Here is a 17,866-nt window from a genome sequence, read left to right as displayed (position 1 = left end):
CCCCGCGCGCAGGTGCCTCACCTCAGCGCCGCTGCCTGCCGAGTCCTCCGAGTCCGAGTCCCTCGCTTCGGAGGCTTGAGTCAGGATTTCTTCTCCCTAAGTTGAATGCAGAAGACCTGTGCTGAGCGTGTGGGAAGCGGCCAACACGTGCTGGTGTGGAACGGCAGAAAGCGGCATCCGTTACCAGCTTACATAAAAAGCTTCTGAGTGAAAAGCAGGTTTTGTTTCAGCTGTCCTGCTTCTACAGCAAAAGGTGAAGAAAACAACCAGAAGTAGCTTCTAGTAAAGCCACACGAAGAGGTGGTGAAGTGAACACTACCTCTTCTCTTCTTCACACATAGTTCTTGCTAGAAACAGGGAGAATCTCCCACAGCTGTTCATTATGCACAATAAAACCTGACCACTCAGTATGAAAGCCTTGCAGCAAGGAAGCCCCTAGAGATGCAGGCCCTTCAACTTGAAATAAAGCACTTCTTTCTGCTGACTGTAACACGGTCACATTGAATCTGGTCTTTGAGCTCTAGCCACACAAGGTGGCAGAGCTACAGTTATTTGGGAATTCAAGACCCGACAGTGATTCTCACCTGAAGATCCCGATTTTTAAGGATGCCCACCCAGAAGGCCTCCTGGCAGTGGTTGAATGCCAGCATTGCTTTCACTCGGTACACAAATTGTTCCAGTGACTTCTTCAGCAAAGGCACGTAGTTGGTCAGTCCAATGTCTTGGCGAATCTGAGTATGAAACAGAAACAGCACAACATTTTTACGATCGGTTCCAGAGTACTTTGGCCATTTAAAAAGCCACTAGTTATACAGGTGGGAGGGATTGGACACAGTCCCCACAAAACTTGCCCAGAGATGTGTGTCAGGAAATTGTTGAACTCCTGAGCACAGAGAAGAAAGAATGAGAAAGGTGCCGAACAAGCCATTGCAATGACAGTCTTTCCTTGCTGGGTGTCTAATGCAATTCCTTTGCACTAGCTACATGGAAAGTGTGTGCACTATAAACCCCAAAGCCAGTCTGTCCAGACCAAAGAGAACTCTGGAAAACTAGGACAGGAGGGGACAGATGGAGCTGCTGTAAGAAAAAAAAACAGCTAAGAAAGGGCAGCTATAGCAGGTACTGGGTGAGATATAGCTCTGGGTGAGCATCTCTTCCTGTCAGGCTCAGATCTGCAGGACAGAGTCACTGATAAACCAAAACACCTGCCAAGAGCCATAAACAATTATTTTGTGCACAAGTATTTTCCTCTTTCATGTGGATATTGGTAACCTTCTTTCATTAAGGTGCGCTCATACAGGAAATCAGCTCAGCTTTATTTCTTGGAAGAGTTCAATACAGCTGGGAAGCAGGACGCTGCTTTGCTCTGTGTTCTGCCAACAGGGAACAGATACCGAGTACCAACAGCAGTCTGTCCTCTAGCCTGGGAAACAGGCAGGACCTAGCAATCATCAGCACTGATCAGCCCCAAATCAGGGGAGAAACTAATTAATGACACAATCAACAATCACAGCGCTCCCTAGGTCTTGGAACCTGTGCCAAAATTCTAGATAGCAGTCAAGTGCAAGACAAGACATTGCAAGCTGCAATGATATTGCCCTGTTTACATGAGGACATTTAGCATACCCCAGGGTTTGTGAGAGCTTCCAGTTCTCCCCTATGCTAATAGCTGCAACAGCATGTTCTGATCTCCAGCTTGACTTTCATGTTTCCAATGACAGCCCTGGACTAAATCGGTAGCAGATCTAGCTTTGGGAGCTATGCTCATAGCTGGTTTTCTCCCTTCTACGGCTTTGGCAGAGCTCCCTTCTTGGACAAGAGTTCCCGAACTCTTAGGATTCAAAGCAGCACACACTGCTCTTGTGTGATTCTCTCCCATGATGAGCCTTGGCTCCCCACACTGTTAGAAAGCCACTAAGCCTCTCCTTCCTTCCTGCCCCAAGTCTCCTGTAGAGGCACTGGCAGACTGGTTGCATGATACCACCTTCCTTCCCTCCCTTTGACCTCTTCCCTAGTATCAACATAACAATGCCCAAAAGGCACCTCAAAAGGTTTTCCCCTCATCTGCCTCCTGTTGCTGAGTCTTCTAACTTGCAAGGTTGCTGATCTTTGCCAAAGCTTCTCTCCCGTATTATTAATCTGACATCTATACTTTATGCATTGTCTCCAAGATCTTAGCTTGTGTCCCCTGAAACACACTTTTACAGATGCCAATAACCAAAGATGTCAAGAACCTCTGTCCTAAGAAAGAGTATGCTAACCTGATCTGACATCCAAGTCAGTCACTTCCAGATCAATTACTTCAACTTTTGGGCCATTAACCAAGGCTGTTTCTGCTCTCAGAGTTTTCGCCTGTGCACACACTGCAGGAAGCCTGCAAGCAGAACCTGCCTATGCCCTGGAAAAGCAGTGGAAAGGAAATAAATCATTCTTAGGGCAGGACTTTGTGCTGCAATTAGAACTTCTCTTACCTTAGAATGGCCACACATGTGATGAAGTTGTCTGGTACTCAGCTGCAAGGTTTTCAGCAAACTCTGTACATCATCCTGCAATAAATAAGCAGACCAGCAAATCATTCTCAAAGGATTTTTCTGTAAGGGAAACAAGACTAATGAAACAATATTAGTCCTAGCAATCCTTCCAAAGGGTTGTGGGTTAGAGATATGCTGCAGGCATGTAGGAAACAGACAAACAGGATTAAGCCACAGGAGACTTGCGCTGTAAGTCAAGTAACTGGTAGTAAAAGTATGACCACGTGTCATAAGGACAAACACTTTGAACTGAAACTAATATTGAATCAGAGTATGGAATGAATGCATATCAGTGGAAGTGGGGCAAATAAAATCAAGACAAACTTGTCACAGCTTGCCTTGAGTACAACCTTCTGAACCAGGGGAACCAGAGGCAAAGTGTGAAACATACTGCTCGACTCTGTTAGTATTTGAAACGCAACCGGCACAAACTCTGACTATCAATCCTCGCTACTGAGCAAATTATGTCACTTTCTATTGCCCAGTGGCAATGACTAAGTATGTGTTTGATAATCTCACTCCCTCAAACATCCATGAGGACACATCTTATGTGTGCAAGAGAAAGGCGTTATCTATTAGAGACACAAGTTGTGAAGACCAAGCCAAGGAAGGAGTCTCATTGGCAAAGCTGGAGTGCCCTGCAGCAAAGCAGGGGGAGTAGGTGACCTGTTCTTGCTTGTCATGTAATGCAGCAAGGTTAGCCTGTCCAGCTGCACTCATGTGCACTGTCCTGCTCAAAGATCCAAGAGCTATTGCAAAAATACCAATGTCACTGTCCATCTGAACCACAAGCCCTCACCAACCTGACTGAGCTTCCTACTCTGTGAGTGACACCTTTGTGGTAACACTTGAAGGAGATAGAGGCTGAAAGGTCTTCCTTTGCTAACAGTGAAGCCATCCAACCAGAAGAGTGATAGCAGTCTGAGAAGCAGTGATCTGTTTGCTGAGACAGGACTCAATGGACAAGTAAAAAGGACAAAGCACAGCTGGAGACATTAGACATGTTTGTCATGAAGTGTCTGTCACAAGTGTCATGCCAACATGTGACCAGACACAGGACTCTCCTTCTAGCAAGCATCAGTTATGCTTCCCCACTGGTTCCAGACGTCCTGTCTCCAAAAAGCTTACCCTGTGCTTTTTAAAGCTGTAGTCCAGGAGAGGCATGGCAAGCTTCAGAAAGGCTTCTACAAAGAGACGGCCATACTATAAAAGAATGATAAATAGATCAGAAAACAAATTTAAATTCTTTTTCAAAGAACTGTCACAGAATCAGACAAGATGTTGATACATTCTTTCAAGCTACTCTGCAGACTCTTCTCACTTAGTACAAGACTATATTCACGTGAAGGCTGTCCTGGAATATACAGGATCAGTAAAGGGTCTCAGTGCAGAGAGGCTAGAAGTACAAAGTTTCATCATTGCAAACATCCCTGGTTTTATTCACTACGGAGCTGGGAATAAAACTGAACTAACCACAGAAAGTTAGAATCACCATGCATATATATGAGCCCTAGCCAGAAAAGGGAGAGTTGCAGAGGGACACAGGATCTTTCTGGGCTCCAAGGGACACCTGTCTGCTGTGGTGTCTCCTCTCATTTAGAGGACCAGGGGGAAAAGATCTAAAGTCAGTAATGCCAATTGCACTAAGTTCGCTGTGGTTGAACCACACAATGACAGTTAGTGGAAGACAGTTAAAGGTTTAAGATACAGCATCTGCTTCCTCCAGAGAATTCAGTAACTGCTCTACTCCACTGGGAGCAACAACTCAAGAAAGCTAGTATTTAAACTGCTCTGTTCAGTCATTTTGAGTTCTTGCTTACCTTTAGGCAGATGCCAAGTACAGGCCTGCTGTCAAATACCTGCTTGGACAAAATGTAAAAACAGAGATCAGTCCACAAGCCTAAAGGAAACAATGTAAACACAGCAGCCAATTAAAAATAGCCCTTCATTACATACCCTTCATTAAATTGTAAAACCTGTTCTAAGGCAACATCCATTCTCAAGTTTCAAACACATAGGCCCATGAAGTGTCGTGGCTGTCAGGCAAAAGTACCTGGCAGGATGGCTGTTCGGTGATCTAAGGTGCCCCTTTTGCAGATGGCACAAAATTATCTCAACAAGTCTGAAGTTTTTAGTAGCTTGGGACCCAAGAGACCCAAGTCCAGATGATGGGCAAGTAACCACTTAACAGACAAAGCAAAACTGAGATGTACAAAATAAAGTATTTTGAAGAAATACCGAAGCTATTACATTAGCAGTGCCAGCTGGTGAAAGACACCAAGTGTCACTGCACAGATTACACACAGCTGTGGCCCAACAGCAGACAAAGAAACAGAACAGATGGTCTCGCCTCTCTGAATGGCTTTCTTCTGGTATACATTTGCGTATGTATTTTTGCCAATGACCACTGCTGTAACTAATTAATTAATTTTCTAACTGGCGTAGCACACAGATATGAGTAACAGCTTAAGGTACACTGGTGTTGCTCTGAATTGGAAAACAGAACCAGCTCTATCCTTCACCCTCACAAAAGGCATGAGGAGCACAGCTAGGGCTCCAGTGAAAGCTGCTGTGTAGAAGAATCCAGCTTATTCACCAGAGCTCAATAAGCCAAACTTGGAAGAGCTGGACTTGCCAATCATCACTTCAGATACGATAAAAGCAAATGGTAACAACCAACCTAAGCAAGGAAAAAAGTGCAGCTGTCCCTATCCACCTTCTGCCCCAAATATCATCACACTTGGTGACACTGAACATACCACCTCCAAAACTGCTGGAAGGGGCTATTTCATCCAGCAGGGCTGCCCTCTAGAGTTCATCCCCACAGGACAATGTGAATGTCATCAGGATTCAAAGGAAGACGATATGTTACTGTAAGATTAAGGGAAGCTGAAGGCTATCAGATAAGCACCAAATGCAGGTTACAGACAGAAATCCAAGGCCCCTGCTTAGAATATCGGCCTGCCTTTAGCTGAGCACATCAGGAGAATGTTTCCTTCTGTCAGATGTTATTCCACATCTACCTGAAGGGTTTCTCCCATCTGCCACTTCCACAGCTGGCAGTGGGCTCTGGCAGACACAAAACACTGCACTAGGGGATTGTGGTGTTGGTTCAATCCCTTTTCTGCACTTCCCTGTGTTATCTGTATTTGTGCAGACATTATTTGTGTGAGAACTTTTAGGAAGATGTGAAGGCTGTTAAGAATCAAGTAGTATTAAAGTAAAAGCTAAGTGGAAACCCTTGCACACACATTATAACTGGGCTTATTTACCACCTCCAGGTCATTCCACTAGTCACCCATACCTCACATTTTTCCCTTGTGCTCATGAACGCGGCTACACTGGGCTTTGCTGAGAATCTGAAGGGAAAGCCAGGAAACCAACAAGAACCTCACCTTGACCAAGTTAACGAGGATATGGAAATTCCGCACAGCAATGTTCCACCGCAGCAGCTTCTCCAGTTGCACCTAAGGGAGTGCAAGGGGACAACAACCCAAGATGGTGAATTTCCTCTCACCTTGCTGGATGTTCTCTCAGCATTTGCTATAGCCAAAGCACTGTTGTTGTTGTTGTTGTTGAAGGCAGAGGAACAAAGCTTCACCACAGGCAGATTCACCATAGCAAAACCACTCAATGACAATTTCAGTCCCCACATGGCTTAAAATGCCGAGTTAACACACTGCCTTGCTCTCAGAGCAGCTCTTGGTTGCATTAATTTTATGGTCCCACACAGCCGTGCAGACCAACTGCACAGCTTAGCCTTTTGCTGATTACTACCCGTTTTCTGGTTATACCTTCTGCTGGATATACTGGATTCTTGATATTGTACAAATCAGAGGAAAAAAAAGGATGCTATTTATATATTACCCTGTATCTCAGTTTCAGCTAATAAATGCTGTGCGACTGCATTTCCTAGACAAAGTTCAGAAGTAGAATCCTTTCCAATTTATACATCGTTATTGTACCATATGGTTTAACTTATGTCTTCTTCCCCTCAAAGAGGCTGGTGCATTTATTTTCATACCTCACTTGAGTCTGATGATTTCCCAGCTGGGATGCTTTTCACTGAACTCTCTAGCTGAGCCATCATTACTCTGAAGAAAACTGGGAATGTCTGCCTGTGAAGAAAGTGAGAAAAAAAGCCAAAAGCAAGCTCTGAGATTCCAGATAGGCTTCTTGTCCCCAGAACAATGTGGAAAACTGCCCAGCTGGTCATCCTTCTCAAGAGGGAATCACAGGACATCAACCCTAGGACTCACAAGCATGTCTACCGAGCCTCGTTACCCAGACAGATGGACAATCTGGGAAGTCACTTCCCCAGTAGGACCACACATAGACGCCACCCACTTCTTTATAGCTCTGTGGGATGCACAGCAAAAGGTTTGCAGCTGTCAGCATAAGATGATTTTGGTAGTTCCAAAAAGCAGGAACTTTGGCCATCCCTTTGTAAACCATGCTTCTAAATTCCCATGGTAGGAGCAGGAACACCCTGAGTGTGCTTTTGCACACCACGTACCAGCCCAGGGCTGCCTACAGCCACTCCAGGCCTCTGAGGCTGACTTGTGGAGTGTTTTATACCACCACAGTAGCACAGAAAGAGGCAACATATCTGATGGCAAACAAATAATAAACTCAACATGGTGTTAATGCACAAGGCCATTCCTGACATAAAGCTAACTGTGTACTAACAGTTGTGTACTGCCAAAAGAATGTCTACAAATGCACAGAGCAGTCCACAAGAGTACTAACATGAAACCATAATAGACCACAGAATAAGAAATTAAATACTAAAAAGCAGAAGTTGCCACTGGGCGTTTCATGAACATGAAAGTCTCCGTTTACCTGCTTAGTGTACGGTAAGTAGAAGAACATCCATCTTTAGCAGAGTTGATCAGTTCAGGAATACCAACACTGGAAATTTCTTCTATAGCTTTCAAGATGTTATCTGTGTGCTCCAGGTAGACACTAAATCCAAAACCAGCTTAGTTCATCAGCATTATGCAGAATAACACAGCAAGTTCTTGAATGCTGCCCTACTCGCCTAATACAGTCAAACTCACTTTTATGCCAAACACTCACATGTAGGAAATACTTAGAACTGTCACAGTAATGTCATTAAAAGCAACCATGATCTGAAACAAACCTGGATTTAAAACTCCCTCATTCTTGTACTTAGGAAGGACAGGCTGGGAAGAGAAGAGTCGCCCTTTATGTAACAGAATGGCTGGAAGGATGGAGCTCTGCCCGAGGAGGGTGATGAGCCAACCTAGAGCTTATGGGTAAGGACTAAAGAGCCAACCAGTATGGGTGACATCGTAGTGGGTGTCTGCTGTAGACCACCTGGATCAGGAAGAAGTGGAGCTTCCTACAGAGAGCTAGAAGTAGCCCCATGGTTGCAAGCCCCTGGTCCTCATGGGAGACTAACCACTATGGCATCTCCATGATTGGGAAAGATGCCTGAGGTCTGGAGGAAAGCAAGCATCACTTCTGTCTTCAAGAAGGACAGGAGGAAGGTCACAGGGAACTGCTCTAGGTCTCTCTGCTGGAGCAGGGGGCTCGGAACAAGGGAATCTCAAGAGTCCCCTTCTGACCTCAACCATCCTGTGCTTCTGTGATTGTATTTCACCTAATACTCGGTCTTGTTCTCTTTGACTTTAGTGAGAGCTGATCTGCTTTCAGTTTAGTGAAAACAAACTCAACACTTTGGTCTAGATCCACACTTATGCACACATACATGTATGGATGTGGTGTTGTACACTGACAAGCCATAGTCTAGAAAACAAGGGGTCCAAACAGGCTTGTATTGCCAATGGCTAACGTAATTCTTCCCATCATTCACTGTCCTTCAGTGCTGTAGAAACAGCACCTTAGGCCAAACTGTGCAAGTGTGAGGGTTATGACTAAGAGGAGTCATTCTGCTGCAACAACAGTAATTACTAGTAAAAAAAGTGTCTTGGTATGCTTGAGACAAAGGCTTGAGCCTCACCAGAGCAGCGTGTGCAGCGCACTGTTGAACTGGCTGCCTTTCTCTTGGTCTCCACTGGGCTTCACCCATGACTGGCAGAGGAACTGCTTTGCTAGCGAAGCTGTAAAAGACAAGAGATAACTTAGTGAAGGAAGAATCCAAGACAATTTCCTTCTTCTGTATAAAGGCAGCGTGTCCAAATGGCCTTTTGAAAGATTACAATATCACCATGCCTCAATATGCCTGAACTCGGGTAAGTCAGAATGCATTTCCCCTAAAAAGCAGTAAGGCCACAAGGACAAGTATCAAGATAATAAAAATATATGCACATCCAGTGTGTTCCTGGTCTGGATGCCTGTTCACTTCAGAAGCGTGATCCATCTCTGGCCATTTCTCCCTGACAAACTTAAGTTAAGCATTATTTGTTTGGTAGCTCCTACAGTGTGCCAACTGTTTGTATTTAATTGGGGCAATATATAACCCCTAGGGCATCTGTTTCTAGAAAAGGGGTTCCAGTAACAAGCGACTTGACTTCTTGGCCACAGTGCTATAATAATAAAAAAAGTAAACAGGCAAGTTTAAAGTTTACAGATTTCTTAATCAAAACTGCTAACAAACCTGCTTGTCTCTTGCAGAAATGTTTAAAACCAGGGAATTATTAGTTAAAATTAGTTATTCCCTGCCACACTCAATGGGCAGTTCTGTCAGTGTGAGACTGTTTAAAACAGTAAAATAATCTCAAAGTAGGTAACTTATAATTCTGAGTGACTAGGGGGATCTGAGAAAGACAAATTCTAGAGGTGTCTTAGTATGACAAGCCATGGCCGAGAGAGGGGACTGTGTCTGGAGTCTTTATCTCAGTGTGTGACAGAGTGGAGACCAACTAATTTTCTTGTATATTCCCTGCAGTCTGTGCCTTCTCTGCCTGAATGCTGTTCCTCTTACAGAATGGGTCCTAACCCCTGAGCAAAGCTCTCTTAACTGAAAACGTTTGCTGCAGGGGGTTAGAATGTACAGGTTTTCTTCTCTGCTCTGAAGTAACAGCTGTATTTGCAGTTCATTTCCATAAATTTTGGAAATAAGCTGTCACAGACACCTCCACTTACACTACGAAGCTACATCAGATTAAGTCTACGATAACCTCTGTAATCAGTGATTAAACTGGTACCAAAAGTGAACAGCAAGCTTGCTCTTGGAACTCTTAAAAGCTGTGAGACTTTTTTTTTAAAATCTTCAGCTAAAAGAACTGGCATCTGGAGTTTGTCTTTCTGCATGTGATCAAGGCACAGCAAAACAAATACCAAAGAGGTTCCATCTCTTTACTGCTCTTCCTTTCATTAACCATTAGGACTTCACCAGTGAGATTACTAGGATACTGAAGGACAACCTCTCCCTCAAAAGATGCACTTCAGAGCTGGAACCCAAGATTTAGAGGCAAAGGATGGCATGAAAATTAATCTGAGATTAGAGGTTCTTCACACATTACCCATTTTCTCTTTCTTCCAGCCAGCCATTGGTTTCTCAGAAACGGCAATCAGGAGCTGAGTGAGAGTGAATGCACAGTGGAAGCTGGGAACACTCTGCTGGAAATTCAGTAGGTACTGAAAACTCTCACTGGGGATGACAGGAAAAGAAAAACAAAGACACTGTAGATAAGGTAATATCCCAGAAATACTTAAGTAAAAAGGAAGTATTAGACCAGCTCAGATATAAGGTCTCCCTAGCCCAATATTTTGTCTCTGGCAGTGCCCTTCTGAACAAGGAGTGGTCAACCCCTAGCTGATAAAGATTCAGACACCAAGAAACTTCTCTCAAGCTCCAGTGACTCTAAGTCTAGCAACATTTTTATAGACTGCTTTTTTGCCCAGTGTTTCTGTGGGCATTTTAACTACCCACAACAAAGTGATTGCTTCTATGAATCCTACTGATCTCCTGGTCTTAGAAAGTATACAAATGAGTGAGATCCAATAAAACAAATGCATATTTAATGATCTTTTCATTAGGTTTGCCTGCACTACCATTCAATTACATACAAAGTTCTCTGAAGGTAGGGTGGTCTCTATGAGAGCTCCCAAACATCCCTTTACCCATAATGCCCACACACATCAGGGAAAATTGCTTGAAATTCATCCCTTTCAGAGTTTGGGAAATACTGATTCTACCTTATCAGCTCCTCAAGAAGAAGAAATTCTGTCTCTCCTGGCTTTAGCCTGTCTGCAAGCACCTGGAGAGCTGACCTTAGCAAGTCAGTATTTTCATGCTGAGAAAAACCATTCCTGAGGGGGAAGGAAAAACAAACAGTTTGTTATCAGACTAGAAGGAAGAGAGATTTCAGATGCAAAAGCATAACTGGGCATATTTTTGCAACAAGAAAAATAAAGAAGCTGGAGATGCAAGAAGAACTCTGCAATATGAAAGTTCTAAGGGGACACAAAAAAATAAAAACTGATTTTGATGGCAAACCTAGTTCTCACACACACATGCTTTATCTTTTCCAGGGAACAGAAAACCTTGTGCACACACAAAACTAACTTTTCAGTTGAACTGCAGGCCTGGCTAGGAGGGGACAGGCCATTTCATAGAAGTGGAGGTCCATATATACTGAAATTATGTTATGCAGACCTGCTAAAAAGATAATGTCTCATGACAGTTGCTGTGCAAGCGCAGAGAGAGTGGCTGGTCACCTCTTGAACAGCAGTTAGGAGCCTAGCAGGGAGGAAAACTGCAGAGATCTTCATTAACTACTTGAACTACTGATGACTCTGAAATCATTCAAGTGAGGATATGCATTCTGGAAAGGCTCCAATGCATCCACATTCAAGATCTATAGACTGAATACATTGACTTGATAATGGTAACGTGCAAGCGCACCTTTAATACACAAGTCAATTAACAACAGGTAATATGAGAGCGCTCAGTTAAATGTATGTAAAAAGAGTTGTAACCTGGTTGTTTGGCTTAAATGGCTGGACAGCTAGCCAAAATGTATGGCTACCTGACCCACAGCAAATCAGAATTATATATTACTCTCTATCCAAACAAGACAGCAAACCTGATCTTGAACTGCCTGTGGTTACAAAGTGGTCAGGTTCTTTGGTTTACACTCAGGAACAACCAACATTCACACTGGCTAATGAGAAAATGACCTATCAGAACTAGTCAGGAATGAATCATGGTCCCTGAGGCTCCAGGAGTGGCCAACAGGAGAAATGTACCTTAGAACTCATACACCTTTTACACAATTACTACTTTTTTAAGCCCAAAAGTAAACCACTTTCCATACACAGATCTAGATTAGTGCTCATAAAAAACATCTATGATGCTATTTGGGATTATATTAGCAGTCACAGAGGTCAAATCCAGGCTGCACACACATTGTGAAGTTTGGTATTTATGAATCCAGTTTGAGTGCAGCTGCAGCACAGGCTTTTTATAAATGAAGTACAAATTCATCCTTTCCCACTGGCAAAAAAAAAAAAAATCTTTAATTGTTCAGGATTCAGGCAGTGACAATTCAGCAAAGGATGAGGGGATTTACTGGGCAAGAAATTCCAAGATCCCTAGGCAGAATGGGAGCTGTACAACCAGGAGTACCAGTGTAACACTTATGCTGGTCTTGACCCAAACCATACTGAATTCTAGCCAGTTCAGTGCCTCATCGTGCCTCCACTGTTAATTACTTACAGCTTTAGTTCAACTCAGGAACAGTCAACGAAGCTTGACATAACTACAAAGTGCCTGAAAGTCTCCAACCACTGCAGTTTGTTGTTCTGCACGGCTGAGAGGCCACTTACTAGGTACAAACACTTTAAAGAAAAGGGACAAGAATAGGAAGCAAGAGAACGTGCTCATTTAAACGATATGTGCTCTTTTGTGTAAACTCACCAAGCAAATAGGGAGCGAAAAGTTAGTAACAGCTGTTGGTAACAAGAGGACATCAGCTGGTGCTCCTGGATGTCCACTCCTGGGTCATCTTCCACATCCCGATTTTGTATAACTGCTGCCTTTAATACAGAACAGATAATTAATTAAATGCTATTCCAAGGAAAGATAATGGCACAAAAATCAATTTCCATAAATTCCATGTTTCAAAAACTTGAAAGAAAAACAACAAAACAAAACCACTCCCTTTATCCCACAAACAAAACCAAAAATATCTTTAAAGGTGACAAAACCTGACAGTTTTTCAAGTCAAAATTGCTGTCCGCTGACCTGGAAGTAGTTGTGCATGTTCTCCATGTGACTACACAGTGGCTTTAGTAGCTTGACTACACACATAGCAACTTCCTTGGGGGATCTCTGACAAAGATGGGAAAAGCCAATATCCTTGTAGCCTCTTTCCTGCAGCAAACCCAAAAGATTAATTTAAGTTATAAAGCATAACTTTGCATCAGGCACTACTTCTTAGATGGCTCCTGAGCAGTGCAATTCCTCATGTCATACACTCTGTCAGGAGGGGGTCACAGAATGAGAAAATTGTCTTCTGCTGACTAACCAGCACCACCAACTCGGCCGCATGGAGGACATTTGATGAGAACAGTACAACTGATGTGACCCATTGCTCTCTTACAGAATCAGGACCTTCAGGTTGGAAAAGACCTTTAAGATCAGAGTCCAACATTTTACTCAAACACTAAGAGAAGACTGCCTCTGCATGTGGTAATTAAGATAGGTAGAACGACAAAGAGAAAGAACACCGAATAAGATGGAATCCATCAGGTTGTGATGAATTTCTCATAGTTTAATGCAGTGGGCTACACATTTACTTTCCTTCTGAAGGCATCAACCATGAATGTAAGGAGTCACTGCACTCAGTGTTCTAAATACTGCAGAAAGAACAGAAACGTGGGTGTGGCAGCTTCTGTTGGATGCAGCAGCTCTCTGGCCTGCCTAATCTGACTGGTTCTTGAGCAGCAGAGACAGTCTTTCCAGGGAGGGCTAGGAAAAGGGCCACTTGAGTTTTGAGGCTACGAGGCCTCAACAGGACCCTTTCCTGAGACATGCACCAGATGCTGCAATGTCTTCAGGGAGCAAAGTGGCACAGAAGTCTTTTTTGGAAGAGCAAGTGGTGCTCTGACACACCACGGGGCATCAGATTGCCATTTAACTGATAGGTGATAGTAATTCTGAAAAACATTTCTCTGGGGAAAGGCCTGGAGGCCACTGATGTGCTCTGCCTCAGCCCAGGTCTAGACCACTGGCTGCTGCTGTACTTGCCTTTGGAAAGGGCACTCTCCTTGTGGAGCTCGGGGTCAGCACATGTTCCAGCTTCCAGCACAGGTCATCCAGAAGGAAGCAAAGTTCAGCGGGCCCCAGCTGCACAACTTCACGAGCCTGCAGTTACAAGAACAGTCAATCCCAGTATCCAGATGTAATGGTAGTGCCTTGAAGCTCAAGTTCACTCCCTCCATTTCCAGTTATGACTCCTGGCTTAGTTGCCCTCAGCCAGAGACCCATTTGGTACATGCTAGGGTTTTATGTCTCCCCCATTTCAGGGATGAGGCATTGGTTCTGCTTACTCCAAGCGTGAAGCAAACCTGGTGCTCTGAACATAGCTGAGGCGATGTCAGTAACACTTAGCTACTGAGAGAGGACTGATTTATATACATTGACACTGAAAATAAGCTCCTGAGGATAAAAAGAGGCTTATGTCCAAAGAGTCACAAAATTCACCAACCGAATAACAGTTAAGAAGTAATTTGAAATAATGCCATGTAGCCCAAGAGACTTGTCAAACAGTCTGGCGTGTGACCTGTGTGCACAGGGACAGCTGTCCTCAGAGCAGGCCAGGCTGTGCTCCAGCCTGCCATGGCCTTTCCACATTTTACAAACCTTACTGTACCCCAACAAAATTAGACTCCAGATGGACTCAGTCTGCCTACAAAGAGGGTAACAAAATTAAGCACTTTTGCTTTCCCTAACCATAGCAATGTAATTTTATATAAGCTCCCAGATGGCAAACAGGACCCTGCGCACAAAGGGCACATGCACAATGCCAGTCCCACACAGTTTCTGATCTGCTGATGCTTTGAGACACTTGTCTTTTTGTAATGTGGGCTTTACTTAAATGTTGTAACATCCTACATCTCAGTAGCGTCCAATATTGAAGCCCCTTTCATTCCATTAGATCTGTACGTGTTATACTCTTTTTTCCCTTTTATACAATATTCATATTACTTTGGTTTTAAGGCTGCTACACTACATGACTGCTGTTCTCAGGAAGTCCTCTGTCTCAGTGCCATGAAGTACTTTGGTTTCTCAGGGGCAAATTCTCTCCTTGTACCTAGCTCACGCCCCTGGACCAACGCATCTTAACATCTACCTTCCGTCCATCTTAATGGAACCGAAGGGGCCAAGGCCTCGGCCCCAGGAGGTGGTTACACAAAGCCTTATCAGAACGGTTTTAGGCTGTTCTGCTCACCTCTGTATGCATCTCTGTGTCCAAGATAGACTTTGTCAGCAGCCCACAGTGGAGTACAGTGAACACTTCCAGGTCTAACTCTCGGAAGTACGGGCGATAGCTCTGCAGCTGTCCCAGAGGATTTCCCGCCTCTCTCTCAGCAGCAGTCTGAAAAGTAAATGGCAAAACTAAGGTTGCAACCTGCAAGACTAGAAGGCTTTCTAGCTGAAATAAAGCTATTCCTTTCACACAGATTTCTGTATTTTGTGCCAGGTTGAAAAAAAGACTAAGAAGAATTCATGATAGCTAGTAGAGATACAAGTACATAGAATCAGAAGCATTTTCATCTTAGACTGTGCAAGTAACTAAAAATGTTCTAGAAAAAAAAAATACTTAGGAAACAGGAATAATTTTAAGACATATTAGATACATTCCTTCCCAAAACTGAGACTCTGCTTATTCCCTGTAACTTCAAGGACTTTGTTATCATATCTGTACAATAGCAAGGAAACAGAAGCATATTTGCCTGGCTGAAACTGATAAAATGGAATCCATAACATTTATTAGTAACAGTGGTAGAAGTAGGGCCTTGTGGGATGCTTATGAGGTCTCCGCCCTCACGATGCTGAGCCCAAAACTGGGCACACCTCCCTGGCTTCAATCTTTCAGCCAGCACAGATCTTTAATTCCAGACATGATGACAAGCCTGTAAAAGCTTACTCAAAAGAATAAGAAATAAAAAACAATAATTCACTAGTTGATAGGTTTGGGAAATAGTTCTCAAGGTGTGATGAAAACGGATAATTTTAAAGATGCCTTATAATTGATTAAATACCTCAAGAAAAATTTGCAAAATGAGCACCTGTGACTAAAGCAGGCTATAATCAGCAGGAGATACGGTCCTTACTAGGGTCTGTATTTTCTGGATTCATCTCACAGTTTCTGACCTGAGCTTAGGAATGGCAGGATACTGCAGCAATTTGAGAGATGGGACACTGGCATAAAACCAAAACCTTCCACAGTCTTCCCTAGTCTTCTTGCAAGTCTCCAGGGTTACACACCTACCTTCTCCAGCTCGGAGAGCTCAGTATCAGGCTGGTTTCCCTCAGAACTGTCATCTGCTTGAGAACGATCTGCGAAGCTGGCTTTGTTGCCATCAGCTCTTTTCTTCCTTCCTTAAAGAGAAAAAACAACTTCAGAAACAAAGGCCACACTGTACTCAACACTAGGCAGCACTTGCAGCCAGGGCAACGGCACAGCCTGTACTTCAGTCAGCCCTAAGAAAGCACTGAGCATGCACAAGTTGTGTGTCGTCATCCACAGCCAGGATCACGATCCAAAAGAGAGTAAAATGCATTTGGGGAGACCCCACAACCAGCTTGTCTTTTATAAAATCACAGTAAGAAATGAAAGCACAGTTTTTTTATCACAGATTTTACTGTAGTTTAAACATTATGAAGTGATTGTAAAAATGAGTGGGTCACCGTCTTAAAAAATATACTTGAACCAAAATTGCATTTTTCTTTCTCAGACACAATATTGAGAAAGGAAGAGGACCTGGAAAAGGAAGATAGGACACAACCCCAGAAGGGACTAGCAGGGATACCAAGCCAATAGAAGAGTTACTCAAGGAATTCCTTGCAATGCTCTTCACTGCTGACAACAGTAGGGAGATTCTCATACTTGATGCACTATGCAGCAGAGAGATCAAAGAAACTACATGGATTTTAAGTAATTGCACAGGATGTATTAGACCGAACAGACAACCAGTAAGTCACTAGGGTAAGGTGACATTCACATAAGGTCCCCAAAGGAATTCACATGAGACATTTCAGAACTGCTGATCACAGTGCCAGAGGATTGAAAGCTTGTGAACATAATTCCTCTTAAACAAAAAAAAAAAAAAGGGATCTAATGAGAATCCAGATAATGAAAGACCAGTGAGTCTATCATCCATCACTGGGAAAATGGCAGAGCTGTCTACAATAAAAAATAATATCACTGAGCACACAGACAGAGATTGCTGGGGAAAAGGCAGGCTCACTAGCCTGCCAGGGTGTTGGTATCATGTGGATGAAAGGGATCCATCCACCAGAAGAGATTCACATTTCCCAAAAAACTTTGACAAGGTTTTACACCAGAAACTACTAAGGAACTGAAATGGAGTAGTGCTTTTCTGGACTGAAAGTTCATTAAAGAAGGAGCAAAGGGTAGTACTTAATGTCCATTTTTCAGGTGGAATCAGCTGTTGAGTCCTTCAGGAATTTGTTTTATTTAACTTCATAAGAAATCTGGAGAAAGGAATACTCAGGGAAATCTCCGTAAGTACCAAGTTTGGCATAAACTTTCACCTGCCATTTTGTAACTGCTGTGCTGATGAGCATCAGAGACTTGTACTTTTGTATCTGTGACCCTTCCTGGGGGCAAGGCCAAAGATGAAGTGAAACAATACCAATGAAGCTGTCTCTGTTAACATATTATCTTTGGAAGAGCAGAGTCAGGCAGGAGAAGGTTCTTCCATGTCATAATAAATAAACTCTCTGAAGCAGAAAGTGAGACAGGAAAGTGAGGTTGATACATTATGTCTCTCCTAGGGAGCTCCTTGTTCCCTTTCTTCTGAGGAATAAGCTTAGGCTATACTTTATGACAGTGCTTGAGCTGATCCAATGGCCATGGGGTAGTCCTGCTTCTCCTACTACCTCTTTCTCCCGTTCCCAGCCCTACACTGGTGGTGTTCCACCTGTTCCAGTTTCCTGATACTTCCCTTGTACTGACTTAGGAAGCCTTATCACTGGTTAAACAGTCAACTTGTTAAAACAGCAAAAGACTAACCTAGCAAAAAGTAAATAGCCAAAATAGCCACCATGTAATAACATGGGGCAGGAAATCGGGCAGCTGAGGGTGTGGATGCAAGGGGGAGAGTAAAGTCTTCCCCTATTGGTTGACAGTAAACTCTTTAATTTAGCTCAG

General features: G+C 43.5%; 1 protein-coding gene across 1 annotated transcript in view; it reads right to left on the bottom strand.

The window, feature by feature from the left end:
* Window positions 1-21: 21 nt before the first annotated feature.
* Window positions 22-17,866, bottom strand: part of FANCD2 (Fanconi anemia, complementation group D2) — a gene marked incomplete at its 3' end in the record, with an annotated part of 42,774 nt that continues 24,929 nt past the window's right edge. Inside the window, exons 27-42 of the mRNA XM_008943122.1 lie at window positions 15,962-16,071; window positions 14,918-15,064; window positions 13,714-13,830; window positions 12,705-12,837; window positions 12,382-12,493; window positions 10,659-10,772; window positions 9,983-10,110; window positions 8,518-8,617; window positions 7,374-7,496; window positions 6,556-6,649; window positions 5,927-5,998; window positions 4,352-4,390; window positions 3,660-3,734; window positions 2,472-2,546; window positions 585-731; window positions 22-96 (exon numbers count right to left, since the gene is read on the bottom strand). Of these exons, the coding sequence (XP_008941370.1) occupies window positions 22-96; window positions 585-731; window positions 2,472-2,546; window positions 3,660-3,734; window positions 4,352-4,390; window positions 5,927-5,998; window positions 6,556-6,649; window positions 7,374-7,496; window positions 8,518-8,617; window positions 9,983-10,110; window positions 10,659-10,772; window positions 12,382-12,493; window positions 12,705-12,837; window positions 13,714-13,830; window positions 14,918-15,064; window positions 15,962-16,071 (1,661 nt within the window). The remainder of the gene's footprint in view (window positions 97-584; window positions 732-2,471; window positions 2,547-3,659; window positions 3,735-4,351; window positions 4,391-5,926; window positions 5,999-6,555; window positions 6,650-7,373; window positions 7,497-8,517; window positions 8,618-9,982; window positions 10,111-10,658; window positions 10,773-12,381; window positions 12,494-12,704; window positions 12,838-13,713; window positions 13,831-14,917; window positions 15,065-15,961; window positions 16,072-17,866) is intronic.

Source organism: Merops nubicus, unplaced genomic scaffold, assembly GCF_000691845.1.
Source record: "Merops nubicus isolate BGI_N331 unplaced genomic scaffold, ASM69184v1 scaffold26516, whole genome shotgun sequence".
In the NCBI taxonomy this organism is placed as follows: domain Eukaryota; kingdom Metazoa; phylum Chordata; class Aves; order Coraciiformes; family Meropidae; genus Merops; species Merops nubicus.
This window is presented reverse-complemented; position numbering and strand designations above follow the sequence as displayed.